This window comes from Acartia tonsa, chromosome 10, assembly GCF_053477335.1.
Source record: "Acartia tonsa isolate MP-2025a chromosome 10, ASM5347733v1, whole genome shotgun sequence".
NCBI classification, from domain to species: Eukaryota; Metazoa; Arthropoda; class Copepoda; order Calanoida; family Acartiidae; genus Acartia; species Acartia tonsa.
In genome coordinates, this window is record NC_137269.1 from 11238380 (window position 1) to 11259384 (window position 21005).

General features: G+C 31.9%; 2 protein-coding genes across 3 annotated transcripts; both read left to right on the forward strand.

The window, feature by feature from the left end:
- On the forward strand, positions 1 to 4180 carry LOC145329382 (uncharacterized). Its single transcript, XM_080173473.1, has 5 exons — positions 1 to 62; positions 492 to 594; positions 1007 to 1088; positions 2853 to 2941; positions 4040 to 4180. The coding sequence occupies exons 1-5, from the start codon at positions 16 to 18 to the stop codon at positions 4178 to 4180; spliced, it is 462 nt and encodes a 153-aa protein (XP_080029599.1). The 5' UTR covers positions 1 to 15.
- LOC145329376 (uncharacterized) lies at positions 4169 to 20991 on the forward strand. 2 transcript variants are annotated; one of them, XR_013882879.1, is made up of 19 exons: positions 4169 to 4289; positions 5711 to 5891; positions 6165 to 6819; positions 7242 to 7343; positions 7644 to 7917; positions 8227 to 8347; positions 8802 to 8950; positions 11591 to 11685; positions 11876 to 11942; positions 12215 to 12319; positions 12887 to 12995; positions 13680 to 13740; positions 15069 to 15150; positions 15860 to 15914; positions 16892 to 16980; positions 17417 to 17620; positions 18274 to 18354; positions 18577 to 18785; positions 18926 to 20991. XR_013882879.1 is itself a non-coding variant. In XM_080173466.1 (18 exons), exons 2-18 carry the CDS (start codon positions 5804 to 5806, stop codon positions 18661 to 18663), a joined length of 2424 nt encoding a protein of 807 aa, XP_080029592.1. In that variant the 5' UTR covers positions 4169 to 4289; positions 5711 to 5803; the 3' UTR covers positions 18664 to 20991. The 2 variants fall into 2 exon arrangements, 1 of the variants encoding a protein (XP_080029592.1); XM_080173466.1 differs by having other exon boundaries at positions 18577 to 20991.
- Positions 20992 to 21005: the final 14 nt, after the last annotated feature.

Genomic DNA, 21005 nt, shown 5'->3' on the forward strand with positions numbered 1-21005 from the left:
AATATTTATTTTTATATGATGGATGATGAAAATGATATCTTAAATAAAATAAAAATAGCTAGGTAGGTAAACAGAAGTTAAGTTTGAAAAAATACTTCTAAAATTGTAATCCATATACTTTTGTTACTGGAATGGTTAAGGTAGTTCAACGGCAGGTTGATAGGTTTTCCAAGCATTTCTAAAGAGTAATTACCTAGATAATCCCTCTGAAAAAAATTGCATATACTTAGAAACGTTATGAAATATATTAAATTCATAGGTAATCTTTATATCGTTGAACCGATATGTTTTTCCTTCTCGATAAAGCTCCATATAGCTCAGGGAACATTTGAATTATATTGGGGAAGGGTACCTTCATTCTCCCAGGAGACTGACCCCCTCCAACCTCTAAAGATTTTTTTATTCTTTTTAAAACTAAATTTAAATAGAGTAATTTGTCGACTCAACTTCCCACCAGAGGCTTAAGTATAAAATAAATTTTTTTTTTTTAGAGATTTAGTAAATAAAAGCAAAGAATTATCAAAGCTGAAATTGAAAATGGATGAACAAATTGAAATAGCACAAAAGGAAAGGGAATGTTTGATTTCATACCAGGTACCTATTGTTTAGTCATAAGGTTACTCATAAGTTCTGGAGTCAGGCGGTTTTGATCTGTGAAAGTCAAAATATGATACACACAAGGGGCTGCGAGTAAATACCATTTGAACTTGCTGAGGATATTTTAGTGACGTAATTTTGGCGTCAATTTTGTTTTGTGTTGTAATTAAAATGAAATGGGTAAGAAGGGTTAGGGGGAGAAGGAAATGGGTTGCGGGGGAAGTTTTCACTTAGAAATATTTGTCCGAATCCTGGTCCCTTGTCCCTTCATATGCACATTTCCTAAATCATACACATCATAAATATACAATTACACTTACTAAAAGTTAAAACTTTTATGCAACGAACCGCTATAATTTTTTCTGGCCGCTATCTAAAACATCTCATCTCATTCTAGACATCTGTTTAGAATGAGAAAGAAAAGTTGCAGGAGGAAAGAGAACAGAAACTTGAAGAGTTGAGACAAATAAATGCAGATATTAATACTATAGGTAAGATTATTTAATCAAGCCTATTGTAGAGTATTTGAATCATGTAGTAACGATCACTAAAAATGCAAATGTGGCCATAAAATGCCGAACTTTATTTGTTCAAAGAAATATTAAAATACTTTTAAGCTTGCCCACAAATTCTAAGTTGGTAAAGAATACCCCAATCAATCAAATAAAAAAAAGAATGCCAAAGGGATAGTTCCATGAAGTGCATTTCAGAAAACTTTATTTCAAGCGCAAGTTACAGGTATACCATCTTACTTGGGATACTTGATGTTGTAATTCTCTGTGTCCCCAGCTAGGGGCCCTGTGAGAATGTCTGATATTCTGTTAAACTCGTAACTGCATCCATTCAACCAACTTTTGCTTGAACTTTTTAACATCTGCTGTGTGTTTGATATCCGAAGGAATTAGGTTCCAACCCTCCACTACTCTCTCGCAGAAAAAATTCCTTATAATCTCTAGATTTCACCTAGATTTAACTAGGTTTAGAGGTTCAGCTCGAGTTCTAGTTAGATTATTTTCTCTGTTTTGAACAAACTTCAGACCACATTCTACATTTCCAATTTTATTTACAATTTTGTGAACTTGGACCATATCAAACATTTTTCGGCGCTGCTCAAGGGTCCAAAGATTGAGCTCTGTCAATCTGTCTTCATAGGTTCTTGATGTTAGGCCTGAGATCATACCAATAGCTTTCCTTTGCACATTTTCCAGACTCTGTATGTCAAGAATAGACCACGGAGACCACACAGAGCTAGAAAACTCTAAATGTGGCCTTACAAACTGTTTGTATAGCCTCAGAAAAACAACTTTATCTCTAAAGTGAAAACAGCGAGTTATTTGGCCCAACACTGCTCTGGCTCTGCCAACACTTTCCTGAATATGTTGAGAAGGTTTAAGGTTTGAGTGAACACAGACTCCAATATCTCTCTCCTTTTCTACCTTAGATAGTTCAATGCCATTTATAGTGTAATTAAATGACTGATTTCTTCTTCCAACGTGCATTACCTTGCATTTTTTAATGTTGAATTCCATGCTCCAATCTTGGCTCCATTTGTAAAGTCTGTTAAGTCATTCCTGCAGGTTTTCAGCATCCTCCTGAGTCTCAACAATATTAGCAATTTTTGTATCATCAGCAAATTTTCGAATCATATTAATTCCAGCTGTAGCATCATCAATATCATTAATAAATATGATAAACAGAAGTGGACCAAGCACACTTCCCTGTGGCACACCAGAAGTTACTAACTCCACATCAGACTCTTCTCCATTCACTGAAACATATTGTTTACGATTTGTTAACCAGTTTTTCAATCCATTTCCTGACATTTCCAGACACACAATTTTGTATTACAATAAATAACAAACAAAATATAAAAATAAAAAATAACTAAATTAAATATAACTAAATTAGTCGTCTTGCTGTTTTTGTGAAAATAAGACATCCATATGAATTGCATATATCACAGGAATACGATTTTCAAGTCTTGAAATTTTTTAAACTACATGGTAGAAAATTGAAAATCTTTCAAATATATGCTCTATAACTGTAGTTTAAAACAATGAACAGGAAAAATATACAGTTCACTAAATTCTAGTTTAAATGCATTTTGCGCAACTACCCCTTTTTATTTGTAAAATGCTACAATTTGAATCAAAGACAAACGCAATACTTTTTAAAAGTCCCAGTTTTTAAATTAAAACTATTTTTTAGTGTAAATTACAGATGATTTAGTTTTAATTTAATTTATTTTATTTTAGATGTATTAATTGAAGAAAGCAGAGAATCCACAATGAATAATATAAAACCCAAACTTGAAGAATCATCCAAGAAATATATAGATATTCAAAGGAATTTATTTGATAAATCTCATAGTGTTAGCATATTTAGCTAATGAATTTATACTTTTTCGTTTCAAGAAAAACTTTTATGTTTTCAACTTTACTGTGAATCCAGCTTATTCCAACAACAAAATAAATTCGTGGAAAATCACGAAACCTATACGTGATATTCAGCTGTTGTTGGGGAGCAACATATAGAAAAATTGACGAACTTTTTATCTACCCTCCAAATATTATTTTAGATTTATTTCACATGTTGGCTATACCTTATTCCTGCTGTGAATCATTTCTTTAGTTTATTAACAATGTTGGGCTAGTTGTAATTCTTTAAAAAAATATTTCTGTCTTTGAAATGAACTTTACTTGATTTGCAGAAAATTAAAAGATATTCAATTTTGAAATTTTTCAGACTCAAGTTTGTTTTTTTAGTAGCAAAGCTACTCTAAATCACTTTGCTGATTGTCCTTCCGTCAGTCAGTCATGTTCGTCATGCTTTAAAAGACATAAACCTCATTCTTTAAGGATTTCGTTATTCACTGTTGGCATCATAGAGAAAAAATTTAAAGAGAGGAATCGAAGCAACTAGAAGACGAAAATAGGCAGTGGGCCTAGGGGCCTGATCAGCGCTGTTGCCGCGCTAAATTTTATTGCTATTTCAAATGGGAGGATTACAAAATTAATATGTAAAGTTTTAATAATTAGAATATAATATTTGAATTAAAAATAAAATTTTGTTATTAAATATAAATATGTAATGTTTTAATTAAAAATTACATATAATCTAATTTTTATTAAAAAAATTTTGTGCATAAAAGATTAATCCTTCAATTTCTAAAAAGTGGGAACTTTTTTTGTAAATAAAATTCAGCTGATTTTCGCATCTACCGGCTGTTTGTTAAATATCGCTTTTCATTTTATTCACATTATTATTTATGATTGACATACAAAAAGCCAGTTAATGTTTTATCGTTTCGTCTGCTAGATTTTCTTTAAAAATTTAGGGATGGGGAAGTAGTATTTTACCATGAAAAGGGGAAGGGTATTCATGCTCTTATCCTTTTTCCTTATGGTTGGCATCCTTGTTTTAATCAAATAAAAAATATTTTAGAGAAATGGAGAAATTGGTCCAAAGCAAGTTAGAGAAGGACCTACATCTACCAACTATTAACAATGAACAAACACAAATTTTACAAGAATTGGGTATAAAAATAGAAAATATACATGAAACAGAGGAAAATATAGCATGAAGCAGGATTTTATCTACCTATCTCAAAAAATGTGATTTAAAGAAAAGAAGATTTTTAAATCATTTAACAGGGATGAATCATAGAAAAGAAAAAAAGAAGAAAGACTCTTGTAAGTTAAAAATCTGCTTGGAAACTAAAGCAGGGAGGGGACATTGGACTGTAAATTACACAGGTTTTATATAAACGTTATCTTATTCGTTGGAACAAAAACTGTTGATATATTTAATAAATTTTGATTGATTTGTTGCAAACTAGTATTGTAATGTCTAAACTTTTTGACGAATAATTTTAATACTACAGACGTGGTAATTTTGTTAAGAATCATTGGGGATGTATATTTTATAGTCCAATGTCTTAACCCTCTGATGGAAACAGCTTGTAAATGTTTCATATTAGCTTGAATCGCATAATACATAGGCATACATATCTTTGGAAGATAGATTTTACCCAAATAGGTAAACTTTGGTGCTAAGTAAAAGAAGATCGGCTTTGGTACCTTTCTGTAAAATCTTAAAGAAAAGTACACCTATCTTTTTATGCGATTTTATATTTTTATTAACATTATTGTAGCTTTGATTGCGTTTATTTAATTAGTTATTATTTAACCTAACTTTGCATGTTATGTTTGATTAATTGTTAATAACTCATATATATTTACTAATGCATTCTGTAATTTGATAATGTAAGTAGCTAGTCCAATAAAAAAAAAGCGATGAGCAATTGTTTTTAAACAAAGACTTTGGTTATTGATATTGTAATTTAGATGAAATGAACAGAAGTTAAACACAATTTCTCTATTTTAGTATAAAGAACTTACCTAATAGTTTTTCAGGGGTATATTCTGCACATGATTATTTTTTTTCCCCTGCTGTAAAAGTTTTTTTTATTTTTTTCCCATCCTAGTTTTTTGCACAAAGGAAGGGGATAAAATGGAAAAATATTTTATTTTATTTTATCTTTATTTTATTCTTATTATCCCCCCCTCCCACACATTCTTTTAGTTTTTTTCGCTAAAGAGGGGAGAAAAAATGGAAAAAAATAGTCTCTCAATTTTTACCTTTTTTCCCCCCAACCACATATATCCCCCCCCCCCCCCCTCAGCAGGGTCATTTTTGCAGAATATACACCCCTGTAGTTTTTAATGTTCTGTTTAATTAGTTGACAAAAAAAAGTTTCCTTCAACATCCCCTTCACTACTTAAACCCAAATAGTTGTATAATATTGTTCTATTAACTAATTTAGAGTAGATTTTAATTTACAATATCTATAAGTAAATCACAGTGAGGGAATTACGTAAGTAAAATACAAAAATAACTAACCAATCTTTTTTTTTAAAGTTTAATTGAAACAAATCGTTCTGTTTTCTATTATATAAAGTAGTAATGCTTTTTGTGTGATTGAGTTCACCATTTATGAAACTTCAAATAGGTGTCTGTATGGTTTTTGGCTATTCAATTTTAGATTTAAGACTTGTAATGGTTTTAGTCTATTATGGTGAGCTGCCATTGTTTAATTATTGACTATTTTCAGAGTGAAGGAATCTAGAATATGGTATTGACAGTATCTACATAAGATTAAGCACCTCACCTGTCTAAAATACTGAATTGATGCCATAAAGTAAAAATGAAACTTGTACCCGACGTTGAACTTAGGAGAAAACAGCTGTTTGTCCAGTTTCTCTCGGAACCTGGAATACTTAAATTAATCAGAGGTCATATTTAATAACTATTTATATACCTATCTAAATATATTCAAAACCTTTTTTTAAAATTATTCTTTTATATAAAGAAGTAAGATTTTTTTTCGTTATATGTACCGTTAAGTTATCGTTCACCACTAAAATAGATATCTCAAATTTTGAGAAGCTTTACATAGCTTCCAGGCTATTTTGTTACTATAACCCCAGTTTTTATTAGGCATATTTTTAAAAAATACTCAAATTTTCATTAATCTGATGGATTTGTTAAAAGAAATGTTTTATTAGATGAAGTTAAAGCAATCAAAGCGCAGAGCAGTGGGGACAGAAAATATTATGCACCAACCACTTCTGTAACCCAAACAGCAAAATCACCGCGACCCCCCAAGTCGCCTCTCACATCACCTCGTCACTCCACTGCTGACTCTATCCGCATATCAGTTGCGGCATCCCCCCGACAATTCAAAGATGCAACCCGCAACTCAATTTTGGCACCTCAATTAGAAACCAATCTTTCGCCGCGAAAGGATGATCCCTACATAATCAAAACTGTTCCGGAGAAAACAATTTCAATAAAAGATTCTCACAGCATACCTACTAGTGCTTCTATTGAAATAAGTGACTTTTCCTCTCCTGCTTTTCTGGACATCTCCAAGCCAAAGATACAACCCATAAATGATCAAAAAATCCAATCTATATCACTCAAATTAGCTGCCATTAACATATCAACACCAAATTCAGATAATAACAATAGCATTGAGGTTGAAGATTTACCAAGTAGAGATGCATCTAAAATTGATAATGACAGCCATGAAATTACTAATATTACTGAAGACTCAAAGATAGTGAATGAGACGAGTATTATTATTGATAGTGCCAACGTCACGAAAAATAGTTTTGGTTGTGAAGAGTTTAAAGATATTTCCGTGTCGGATTTTAGCAGGTATTCTCATTATTTATTAGTGAAATTATAGGTATTATTAACGAAATGTTAACAAAATGTTAAATATTTTGCTTTTTGTTAGTTCAACTACTTCATAACTAGGATGTCACTGATTGAAAGAGGGGGGGGGGCATATTCTTTATTTAGTCTACAAGTAACAGAATATCTGTTTGTCTGTGTTAACCTTAAGATCTCGCTAACGGTTGGACAGATATTGTCTCCTGTACAATAGGTCTTTAGAGACATTTTATACCTATTTTTAGGAAAGGCACGTTTCCTTTACCCTCCTAAGAAAAATTATCTTTAGGAAAAAATCCTCCTCCCCCCCCCCTAAAAAAAATAAATTATTCTTTAGCTTTTAAAACAAATATGGAAAGTGTATGGTCCACATAACCCCCTTTTATAACAATTTTTTGGTTTAGGGAAGATCAGTCTGTGATAAGTGGTGGTATCTCCCCAAATCCCTCACCAGTAATTGTTCCTGTCACATTAACGCCATTGGATAAATCTAAAGTTACACTTAGGTATAAAAAAAAGCCTGTTTGAAATTATTCTTTGAAAAGATATACCTTTATTGTTTATGGCCGAAATAAAAACTACCTAATTTTAAAATGAGAAGAAATGTGTCTTTGAATTTTAATTTCGGACAGTTCTCAAAGTAACAGAACCCAGGAAGGGGAGGGGTGTGTGTTCTATATTTTAAAAATATTGTAAATAAGGAAGGGGTATTTCAGGTTAGGTTAGGCATCCATTTTCGACAGCCGTCTGGAAGGTAGGCTTGGTTGCTATTTAGAAAAAAAATTAAATAAATTCATTAATTTAAGGCGTAAGGGAAGCAGAACAAACCTCCTATCAGATATATCCAACAGTTCATCTACAACCGATATAAGCTTATCCAAAAGTTACAAAGATGGTAGTATGGATAAACATTTTGACAAAACTGATATGGCGTTGGATAAAGCGGATGATAGCAATATTGATAATGATGACACGGACGGAAATGTGAAGAATAAGGATGAATGTGAAAAAATGGCCGAAATGAAAGTGAAGCAACGCCATATTGAATGTAATTCTGATTGTGATCATACCATTCAAAAGGTAAGAAAAATTTAAAAATCAGTTTTACCTAGAAATTCTACCTAAAAGCTTTAAAACTAAAACTATGTTTTTAACATGTTTATGGTTTTTGGGAAGTTTAATAAACATTTTATGGAGTGCATGTCGACCTTCAAAGTAGAAGTTAATTTTATACTTTAGGCCAGTTAGATAATGTTGGTTACTCGGTAGCGCCGGAGGGTAAGGACACTGCGGTTGATTTTAAATTAAGTAGAGGGTTTCAATGGTCGACAAGCACTATGTTGGGATAGCACCAATTATCTTCTGTTCTATTCCTATGTTTATTTGTAGATTAATACTGAAGAAATTCCACAATTTTATCCCAACAGAGCCAGCCTAGCGGTTATACCTGCTAATCTAGTACTCACCATTCAAGAATATTTTACTCAGATAAAGGGAAAATTGTATTTAGGTAGGCATAGTTTTTTTAAAGCTTCAGTAACCATATTTTTTTATGAAGCAGATGAATTAGTGTGAGTAGGAAAAGAATTTTTTTTGTAAAACCTTCAATTTTTAGTGTTTTTTTAATAACTTTTTTATAGAATCTTCGTCCTTAGGCATTAGTTTAAAGTTTGTTTCAAAATTGTTGATTGGCCGACGGATAAATTGAGTTATAGTCTATAGAGCAAGTATTTAGTGTTATAAAAAAATAAACATATACAAACCTAGATAGTAAAAATAACTAAACCTATTGTATAGGCCCATAAGCTTGACTGACAGACCGACCGTACATGTAAATAATATACTGGATAGGTACTCATTTATTGGTATAGAAAATGTTCCAAAAATATCAATTATCTATCTTGAAAAACACTTGAGAAAATCACATAAACCCCATAACGTTACTAAATATAAATTTTGTACAGATAATAGTGACCAGCTGTGTGAAAAGCTTGGACTTCACTGTTACCTCAGAACAGCTCTGTTCACTGGTCTGGGTAAGAAGCTGAATCAATACTATACATGTACAGAGTTTCTCACGGCATATCATGCCAAAGCAAGATTTCTCTTAAAGGTAATAATTTCAGATTAAATGCATTACCTATAGATTATATAAATATAACATCTCAAAACTCCATGTATAAACTGAAATAAGAAAAGTAAAAATTCCTGTTCTAGATGGCAAATTACTTTTAAATTTTCCTCCTGTCTTAATGACGAAAATGAACAAGCTAATTTTAAACATATATAGGTTAAAGTCTTAGATTAATATCTTATGAGGATAAGATCTAGGTTTTTTTATCTTTTATGTCTGACATGTTCTATTATGATTATTAAAAGTAGTCTTAAATTCCTAAATAACCATGCTACATCCAAAATTATAGCTAGGCAGCAAAATTACGAATTATTTGCCCTAAGTTAAAAAGCTGCGCTTCAGTAAAGGACACTCATAGAGAAAAAAATGAAAGAGGGGAATCTAGGAATTTAGAAAACTGAAATAGACAGTGGGCCCAGAGGCCTATATTGAGCTAATGCCGCGCTGAATTTTTATGTTTATTCCACCTCATTTCAAAATGGGAATATTTTAAAATATAATATAATTTCCAGACAATTATAGTTGCTATTTGAAGCATACATCTGATTTTTATAGGATGATATAGAAATATTTTGAAATATTACCAATACTGATAAAACCTGATGAAAGAATATAAAATTATCATTATTAATTTCTCTTAACTTTGCTACTGACTTTAATCGTTACACACATTATTAGTTTTTAAGATTTATATTGCAGTCTATCTAACTTTTATTTCTTAATAAATAAACGTTTTTACAAATTAATAAAAACTTGATTGTAAATCATAATAATCAGTTTTTCAGTGCCATCTAGCTTTGGATATAGAACTAGAATATCATAGCGGTTTTTTATTTTTAGTAGCGAAGCTACTCTATAATTCACTTTTTAGTAGCGAAGCTACTCTATAATTCACTTTTTAGTAGCGAAGCTACTCTATAATTCACTTTGTCCGTCCGTCAGTCAGTCCGTCCGTCAGTCAGTCCGTCCGTCAGTCAGTCCGTCCGTCAGTCAGTCCGTAACGCTATGGGGGAAATGGGATTTATTCAGCTCCTATAAAAGATAGAATGCTGAAATTTTTTGACAACACATTCCCATCATTAAGGAGCACAATTGACTATAAAACATTATTGGCGTTCGGACCGATTTTTAGCAGGTTTTAGGCTATTTTTATATTTTTCACATTTTTCTCCATATCTTCAGTGTTTATGGTCCGATTTTCAAAATTTTTTCAGTTACAGATATCAAAATTAAATTTCCCGTCGTTTAAAGGAACAACCATGAAGGCCAGACTGCCTTTTAGCAGGTTTTAGGCTATTTTTATTTTTTTCACATTTTTCTCCATATCTTCAGTGTTTATGGTCCGATTTTCAAAAATTTTTCAGTTATAGATATCAAAATTAAATTTCCTGTCTTTTAAACAAAATAACCATGACGGCCAGACTGCCTTTTTGGCAGGTTTTAGGCTATTTTTATATATTTAACACTTTTTTCCATATCTTCAGTGTATATGGTCCGATTTTCCAAATTTTTAAGTTAAGGATTTAAAAATTAAATTTTTTGTCGTTTTAATAAAACAACCATGACGGCCAGACTGCCTTTTATCAGGTTTTTGGCTATTTTATATGTTTTACACATTTCCCCATATCTTTGTTTATTTTGATGCAATTTTCAAACTTTTATGGGATATCAGTATCAAAATAATTTTTCCCATTGTTATGAGCATCTTTAATATAATTTACTTTGACCATCGTCATCATGCAAAATAAAACAAGGTTTCATGTCTATTTTATCCAATAAATCTATTCTTGATTTTAGTAAAAACCTTTTAAATCTACCTGTACGTATTCCCATCGACGATTTTTTGTGCTTCGCTACTTATGGATGTTGTCATCCTTGTTATTTTGTGTGTTATTTTCTTGTTTTGGATTTTCATCACTAAAGGGCCAAACCCTGAGGGCTAAATAACATCGCTGTAAATAAAATGTTAAAAATATTGTAAAAACAAGTATTGTCTTGGAAAATACATAGATAGCATTACAGTTTATTCACTAATTTAAATTATTCAGTTTTGAAATATTTTATTTAATATTTAGCCTTAGTTTTCATGTATTTCTTTGAAGTAGACAACTAGCGATCCTGGTGGCTTATAGCTGAACTACTAATTTTTTATTAGTAAACATTTAAAAGTTTTATAATGTTAATTAGATTTAAATATTACATTTAGGCTAATTTGAAAAAAGAATAAATTTTCGATCATAAAAGGTGAATCATCCCATTTTAAAAATAATTTCTTTAAATTGAAATGAGTCAAATGGATAAAATATTTTCTATTGTACATGGTAAGAGGGTGACTGTCTGGGCCTTTGTTTGCATGGTCAGGGTTGTTGCAGCATTTTGGTTGATTTGTAAAGACGTGGACCCAAAAAAAACACATCCTGTGGCATTCCCTTCGTCCTTTATCGTTAAAGCCACAAAAAATAGTGGATAATAATTTAGGATATCTAATGTTGATGGTCTAAATGGATTGTACTTTTCATGTAACTTTATAAATGCCTTAAGGTGGTTTTAAACTATTCCGCCCTCCCTTAGAGGCTGGGGGGAGGCAACTAGAAATCTATATAGTATCTAAATATTTAGGAAGATGCTGAATTGGTGGCTTTCCATTTGATTTCTGGCTTCAACCCTTACATTCAGAAACATAATTTAACACAAATTATAAAGGACATTGTTATGTAAGTAAACTAAATTATTATAATAAACATAATATTTATATGTTTGTTTGTAAATTGCCTTCAACTTTTGCTTCGAGCAAAGAACTTCCCCTCCTCCCTATTTTTAAAATAAGTTGAAAAAAAGGGGGGGGGGCTAAGGGGTATTGTTTCGTTTGTATGTTTACACCACACATTATATACCAATTTTTAGGAACCATTCATATTTTGAGTTTTGTCGGTCAGAGTTCTCTGGAGGTCAGATGTTAGAACATTATAAGGTAACTACAAAATATTCATATTAATAATCTCCATCTGGCCATATTATAAACTAGCAGCTGCGCCTCAATCATCTAGGGGATATTAGTGTGTTAGTGTATGTAAAGTAAAAGAATTGTCAAAACTAAAGCCTTAAAGATTTAAATCTAAAAAATAGTCCAAAACTATACCAGGAATATATGTGAAGCTTTCCTTAAATGGATACCAATTTTATATGATAGGACAAGTTGATTTAACGTATATGGGATTTGCGAGAAATTTATAATCAAATCAGGACACTGTTGTATCATCCGTCCTGTTTACTGGAGATGGTTGGAGGCAAGGAAAGCTTACCTGGCATCAGTTTAAGAAGACTGCATTTTTACAAAGTTTAAATGAGGTAAATTATATTCGACAAAATTTTTAATAAATACTTAATTTTTGTGTTCTTATTCATAAGTATGTAAAAAAAAAGCCTTAGGGTTTAGTATGATTGAATTAACTCTTTTTTATTGCATAATTCTAAGTCCCCTGAATTTAAACTTAGAGAGTAACAACTTTACTATTAAACTCAAGAAATAAAAACCTTATTTAAAATTCCTCTTATTCCTATAATTGGCTAGTAAACTTATATTCCCATGACGGTATTACTATTGAGCTGATCCTAGACTGAACATCCTATTTGTCACCTCACGGCCGCTGAACAAAAAATAGCAGACAACCAACACTTTAATTGCACGATCTTTGTTTGTAGATCCTCAATTTGCAATTGCATTGTTTTTGTACTGATATATTAGTGCGCTACGACACAATGCTTATTACATCTTTTTATACATCTTTTGTATTTATGTGGCCTGGGGGACTCGAACTCGTCCCCTCCCTAACTTAGTCACATCTGCGGGTATGCCAGAAGACCTATTATAAATATTTATAAAAATCTTATAAATCTTAATCTTAATTGGTACAGGTTAGTAACACTGAGGACCTAACACGAGTGCAGCATTTCTCCTATGATCAGTTCTATGTCATCTATACAAGATTCCTATACCTGGATTTGGATAATGATTTCATGTTAGGTAAATTAGTTTTTAGTCAGGTAGATGGCCCGTAAAGGGACATTGGACTGTAAATAATACTGGAGTGTATAACACTGTATGTCATTTGTTGGCTATAAAACTTTAGATGTTTTGGTTCATTGATTATTGTTCTGTAAAAAGTACCAAAGTCTAAGCTATTCTATCAATAATTACAATCTATATTAAATAATCTTGTTTGTCGCAATTGAGGTTATATTATTTTATCGTTCATTATCTTTTCCCGTAAGCTCAATGATAATAAAATTGTATCCTAAGCATTGTAATTAAAACTTACATTATATAATACTAGCGGCTTCGCCCCTAGCCTCTAGGGGCTTTGCCTCTAGAGGTTTGATCAAACTAATTTTTCGTAATTTAGATTTTTTTTTGGGGGGGGTGGTATTTTTAATTTGGGGGGGGGGGGGGGGGTTGGGGGTGTCCCACCCCCCAAGAAAATAGTTATAAACCTTCCCGGGACCTATGAGAAGCTACCCTGTAAAGGAGAACCCGATCGGTTCAGCGGTTAGCGAGATCCTTCGCTACAAACAAACAAACAGACACACAGATATCGTTCTACTTTGTATTATAGATGGCTCATTTCATTTTTAGTAATGTGTCATGTTGTAGTTTAATCATTTTGGATCATATTTGATGAAAAGATATCAAAAATAATTTTGATTTTAGGAAAAGAGGATGTGTTGAATTATGATGAACATAGAATTCTAACAGACATTATTGTCGACAGGCATGTCAAGCAATTTTAATAAAAAGGTTTCATCCATTACTATATCGACAATTAAGTCCAATTGATAAGAAACTAATATTTTTTTAGTAGCGAAGCTACTCTATAATTCACTTTGTCTGTCCGTCCGTCAGTCCGTCCGTCCGTAACGCTATGGGGGAAATGGGATTTACTCAGCTCCTATAAAAGATAGAATGCTGAAATTTTTTGACAACATTCCCATTTTTAAGGAGCATAATTGACTATAAAACATCATTGGCGGTCGGACCGATTTTTAGCAGGTTTTAGGCTATTTTTATATTTTTCACATTTTTCTCCATATCTTCAGTGTTTATGGTCCGATTTTCAAAATTTTTTCAGTTATAGATATCAAAATTAAATTTCCCGTCTTTTAAAGAAAACAACCATGACGGCTAGACTGCCTTTTTAGCAGGTTTTAGGCTGTTTTTTTTATATTTTTAACATTTTTCTCCATATCTTCAGTGTTTATAGTCCGATTTTCAAAATTTTTTCAGTTATAGATATCAAAATTAAATTTCCCATCTTTTAAAGAAAATAACCATGACGGCCAGATTGCCTTTTTTGGCAGGTTTTAGGCTATTTTTATATATTTAACACTTTTTTCCCATATCTTCAGTGTATATGTTCCGATTTTCCAAATTTTTTAAGTTAAGGATTTAAAAAAATAAATTTTTTGTCGTTTTAAGAAAACAACCATGGCGGCCAGATTGCCTTTTATCAGGTTTTTGGCTATTTTTATATGTATTACATCTTTCCCCATATCTTTGTTTATTTTGATCCAATTTTCAAACTTTTATGGGATATCAGTATCAAAATAATTTTTCCCATTGTTATGAGCATCTTTAATATAATTTACTTTGACCATCGCCATCATACAAAATAAAACAAGGTTTATTTTATCCAATAAATCTATTCTTGATTTTAGTAAAAACCTTTTAAATCTACCTGTACGTATTCCCATCTACGATTTTTTGTGCTTCGCTACTTATGGATGTTGTCATCCTTGTTTTTTAAAGGAAGAGATTGAAAGTTTTAGTTTTATTTGAGGCATAATACTTTTAGAACTAAGGTGGTTTCCCTCATGTATACGGATAACAAACAAACTGATTTAGGAATAAAGTATTTTTGTATGCCTGTTTTAGGTTAGGTTAGGTTAAGAAGAGGTACAAAGAAAAGTTTTGGATAGGGTCTCCCAGGGCTAGAAATTATTTGTAATTCTTTTCAAAAATTTAAAAATGGGAAGGGAGATTTCGGGGGTAATGAAAAGGTTTGAGTGAAAGCACCAAACTATTGCTTAACTTAATGAAAAGAATATTTGAGACGAACCTTTCTACGTCATCACCTAAGGGGTTGATGTCTTATGCAGATTTCGTCTTCTTTGTGAAATCTGAGGTAATATTTAGCTACAGAATATTTGAAATTATTGTTTATTGGATGGTTGCATCAAATTATTTACTGGCTCATTTTATATATAAAGGGGGGGGGGAGGGGGGGTTAATGCAACCATCTCGTAATCAATGATTAAATGGCACTTAGAATTCGATTTTCGATCTGAAATTTTGCTGGAATAATCCTTGTTATGTCTATTTTCCCTAAATCGAACAAAAAGTTGGAAAAGTAACGGCTAACGGCTGGCAGTTCAGCCGTTTTGCCATTTTTGGGCTGTATTTGGTTAAAATTAGTCACGAAACCTATCTCCACATACTACTCTATTCCGCTCCAAAACGTTAGCAAACGGTTCTAGCCGGTAGCTGTTGGTACTAGAAATTTTAAAAATGGTTATTGCTATCATTTAACATGAATTAAACCAAAAATATGTTTTAAAAAGTTGATTCCTACGTAATAAATGATTAATTTGTCCTGAAAATAGGCAAAAAAAACGGCTGAACGGCTGAGCCGCCAGCTGTTACTTTTCCAACTTTTTGTTCGATTTAGGGAAAATAGACCTACCAAGGATTACTCATGCAATAGTTCAGATCGAAATCCGAATTCTAAGTGCCATTTAATCATTGATTACGAGATGGTTGCATTAAAAACCCCCCCTTATATCATATTTCGAAGGAAAAAAACAAAAATTACTTAAAATTAATATTTTTTTTAGATTGACCGATTTCATCCAGCTGCTATTCATTATTGGTTTAATGTTCTTGATTTAGGTAACACAAAAGCGTTTGCTATTATTTTACTAGAATAACTAATTTCACAAAACCAAGCTAAGTGCTCAGATAATTTTTTTTTTCGTTTTATCTAAAGCAAATAATATTGAAGTTTTTTTTGCGTGGATGGGTTGCTCGTATCATTTAATGAGTGACTTTACCCCCAAAATATAACAGAAACCAGCAATGGGCCGATACAAAACCGCCCTGAGAGTTGGAAAATAAGGGGGGGGGGGAGTTCTGACACTTTTGCGTAAACAGTGATTATAGGCTTTGTCTTTGGACTGAGAGGATAGGTTATTATGGATAAAATCATTCTTATATGATGAATTTCCCCCAGATTTAAGATTTTTTGGATAGGCCTCCAGGTTCCGAAGCTCCAGGCCTCCAGGTGGTCTCTGTACAGGTAAAAATTAAAAATAAGTTTTTTTTTTTAGAGTTAGAGGTTAACTTATTAAACAAAATATGCTTCTTTTTGATTGTTATTCACATATTTGAAGAAAAAACATACATATTTTGTCTCATAAGCTGACATCTAACTCTTTAAAAAAAAATTTCATTTTTACCTGTAGAGAGACCACCTGGAGGCCTGGAGCTCCGGAACCTGGAGGCCTATCCAAAAAATCTTAAATCTGGGGGAAATTCATCATATAAGAATGATTTTATCCCTAGTAACCTATCCTCTCAGTCCAAAGATAAAGCCTATAATCACTGTTTACGCAAAAGTGTCAGAACTCTCCCCCCCCCCCCTTGGTCTAGCATTTTACAAGATCATATCTGGCATTACACACACAACTTCATACTTTAAATTATAGGATTATGCTAATGAATATAGTTATTCTAGGGGTTTTCGAATAATAATTCTCTTTTTTTGGGGTGGGAAATGGAAGATATGCAAAAGCCTTTTTCTCTTCTGCAAAAAAAGTAGTCTAAACCACCACTGGACCTTATTAGGACAACAATATTTCCTAATTTAGATTATGATGGATATCTTAGCTTTGAAGAATTGGAGAAGTTTTATGTTCCTTGGATGCCGCTGCTCATTTTTTCTACAAGAGATATTCAAAGGAAAGAGATGTTATGATGATACTTTTTCTCACAATCATAATTTAAGAGAAGAATTTTAACCAATAATTGCAACAAAAGCTTTTTAGGAGCAAAGCTACTCTATATAACTATCCGTAATGCGAGGAAAATGTGATTTTCTAGGCTTCTATTTTAAATAGACAGCTAAATTTTTAAAGATTTGTTAAGATTCTCTATACAAATGAGCAGCATCTAGTATGTAATACCTATACTTGTTCCGTTCAACTGTTAGTCAAGCTACAAATTAAATCTTTACATTTTTATAAAAAAAAATCGTGGTTTTCTTTGAATAACAACAAAGCCACTCTTTTTTTTATCTTGTTGAACAGCTGCTCTATAACTCACTTTGTCTATTTTCATTCCTATCCTTGTTTACTAACACAATATCAATGTACAACATCTCTTAATTTTGTTCTAGTGTCTCACTAACAGACATGTTCACTGAATTAGTTGATACTGTATATCCTTCGGGATTCACCCAACTCCCAGAAACATACAACAAAACAGCTGCTCAAAACAAAATGGCTGCCAGCAGCTGCTATTCTAGTCAGAAGGGAGGAGGATATCCAAAGTTTAGTCTGCAACAGCTGAAAAGATGTCATATTTTTCCGCATTTACTGGTAAGTAAAAAGTTGATATTTGATATTTGGAAACTATATATTTATACTAAATAAAAGAATTAAATAGTAGCCCTTTTGAAGAACACGAGAATCTTAATGGGAAAGAAATAAATTGATGAAAATCCTCAATTATGGTAAACAAATATACCTGTTTGTTTAGTTTTGTAGAATAAAATTATAGTTTGAAAACTGTTACTTTAACCAACCATTCAAGATTAGTAAAAAGTAAAAAAAAATTAATACGACGAATGATAAATAATACCTTGTGTTTATATATATCTAACCAGTAAAATTTACAGCCCATTGCCCCCCCCCCCCTCCCATACTAGAATAAGGGTCAACTTAGACAAAATTGACTAAATATAAATGAAAATTACTATATATAATATTATATTCTCTATAAAAGTAACAGGATATTGTCTGTCTGCACCAAATGATTTTTTTACCGCTGACCCGATTTTGTTTTCCTTTAAAATGTAGCTTTTCATAGGTCCTGGAGAGTTTTATAACTAATAGCTATTTTGGGGAGGGTACCACCACCCTCCCAAGAAAAATTGCACAAAACTATTGACTGCCCCCCTCACCTCAAGGGCCCCTAGAGGCCTCTAGGGCGTAACCGCTATTACTATATTATATTATATTGCATATTTCAGGATGCTTTTCTGAACATATTCAAGTTTATCGACAACGACGAAACTTGCCAATCACTTCTGTACTCAAGAGATTCTCTACAGGTATTGTTATTGTTTTCATTCAAGTTCACAAGGATAACAGTATTTAAACTTTATTTCTCATTATATAAAACCCTGAAATTGTCATGGTGATGCAATATATTGTTCAATACGTGCAAACGTTTTCAACTCACTATCATGAAATATGTCCCATAATGCAAGGTAATTCAATCTGCCAGCCGTTACAGAGATCATAACTAACAAACAGATATTTATCTAACTCAGGTCTGGAACGAATACCTGGATGTCACAATGAAAAGGATAGACCTGCTTATGGATGGAGATGGAGAAATGGAATCGGTTATGGAATAGTCTAATCTGAATGAAACCATAACAATCAAAAGAGATTTGAAAGAAGTGAACAGACATTTGTATTTATTTATATATCCTTTATTTTAACAACATACACCAAAATCTGGCAATAATATCCATAAGTAGTGTACTTAGCATTAGAAGTCACCTAAACACAAGAATATAATAGTCACAAACTGTTTTTTTAAAATAACGAAACCTTGTACTGTGTAAGCTAAAAAAAATACGGAGTGATGGACAAACGTACATATTTTAATCATAGAAAAGTTGCGCTGCTAAAAAAGTTATTTTAAACTAAAAAAGTTTTATTTTAAAAACTGTTCTTTTAAATGCAAGCTTCTTGTTTAAAAAATATATTTTAATTCCAAAAAATCACAAAATTATTTTTGTACACTTAAAAGAAAGTTACCTATGTTTTTGCTGATAAAGTTTTTTAGAGAAATTTGCTTTCTCAAAAAAACAAAACGTAGAGCCAAAAAATCGCGATATTCATTTTATCAATAAAAAAAATATATAAGATGTGATTATCTAGGTATATAAGCAAACATAAATATAAATGTGATTTGCTAATTGTTTTCTATTTGTAAATTCATCTGTATTTTTTACTTAATGTATTTTATGCAATACTTTTTTATATACTCTGTGATACGCTTTAGTCATTAGTCAGAGATTTTAGGTGATTTTTTACACATACAAATCGTTTCTGCCTTGTATTAGTAATTTTAATATTTTTGTTTCTTAAGCTGCTTCTATTTTGCCCCAACACTATAACTAGTGCACGTCTGTTTGTTACCTAGTGAAAATTCATGCAAAAAAACAAGTGATTATGATTTGGGATCTCAAGGGATAAGACTATGGACAAATACAAAGTAGTACGATGTCTGTGTCTGTTTGTCCGTCTGTCTGTCTGAAGCTTAAGATCTCAGTAACTGAACTGATTGGGCTCTACTCTTCAGGGAATATACCTACTGGTCCTGGGATGGTTTTAAGCTATTTTCTTGGGGGGTGGGACACCCCCAACCCCCCCCCCCAACAAAAAAAAAATTTTTGTTTTCTTTTTTTTCTAAAATCAAAAAAGGGGAGTTCGACTCCACCCCCCCAAAAAAAATCACTCCCCCCAAAAATTTTTTTTTTACTTTAACTTTTTAAATCAAAATAACACAAAAATAGGTTGATTAAACCTCTTGGGGCAAAGCCCCTAGAGGTTAGGGGAGAAGCCGCTAGTGGACAATAAAGTAATATATATTCCAAATGATGATAAACAAAATTAAACCTTTTTTTATACTAAAATTATTGGTTTAAAAGTTTGGACACTACTTAGTTAGGAATCATTGAATCAAAATTCAATAAAAGTACCCAAAGTTTATAGGCCAACAAATAAGATAACGTAGTTGTAAAACTTTTGGTACCAGTTTAATTTACAGTCCAATATCCCCTCCATCTCTGGGTTATGACTAAACGTATATTAATACCAAGGAGGTAGGGAACAGTGGACTGTAAAATATACTGGTACCAAATGTAATTTACAGTCCAATATCCCCTCCTTCTCTGGGTAATGACTTAACGTATATACCAGGGAGGTAGGGAACAGTGGACTGTAAATTATACTGGTATTAAAATGAACACGTTCTTTTTTATTGGCTTAAAAACTTTGGGCACTTTATTAAACACTAGCGGCTTCGCCCCTAGCCTCTAGGGGCTTTGCCCCAAGAGATGGTAAAAAAAGTGTAAGGTGAAATTTGTAAAAAAAAATATTCCACAAAGGAAATCTTCTACAAAGGACCAAGGATATTTCTTACAAAAAAAAAAAAAAAAAATTGGGGGGATTTTTTTTTGTTTTTGGGGGGGTTGGGGTTGTCCCACCCCCCAAGAAAATAGCTTAAAACCACCACAGGACCAATAGGTATATACCCTGAAGAGTAGAATCCAATCGGTTCAGTGGTTACCGAGATCTTAAGGGACAGACAGACATCAAGCTACTTTGTATTATAGATGATTGAATGGTTCAAACTAGCAGTGTTTAAATTTTTCTATTTAACTTTTATGTACTAAAAGTGTTAGTATTCAGTATCATAAGGGATTTACACCAATTTATCGTCCATTGTCTTATCCCTGAAGATCCATGCATTTTGATTTGACATACAAGGTAAATGATTTAATGCACGTTTTTATAAAACTTTGTTTTTGGTGAAAAATTAGTTTTGTACCTCTCCTTTTTCATTTAATTTTAATTCCATTCATATTAACTACTACAAGAGCTTTAAAATCTATTCGTCTTGTAATTAAGTACCTGAATTATTATTAATTTTATTACACATTTCAGATAAATAGAATAAATAATA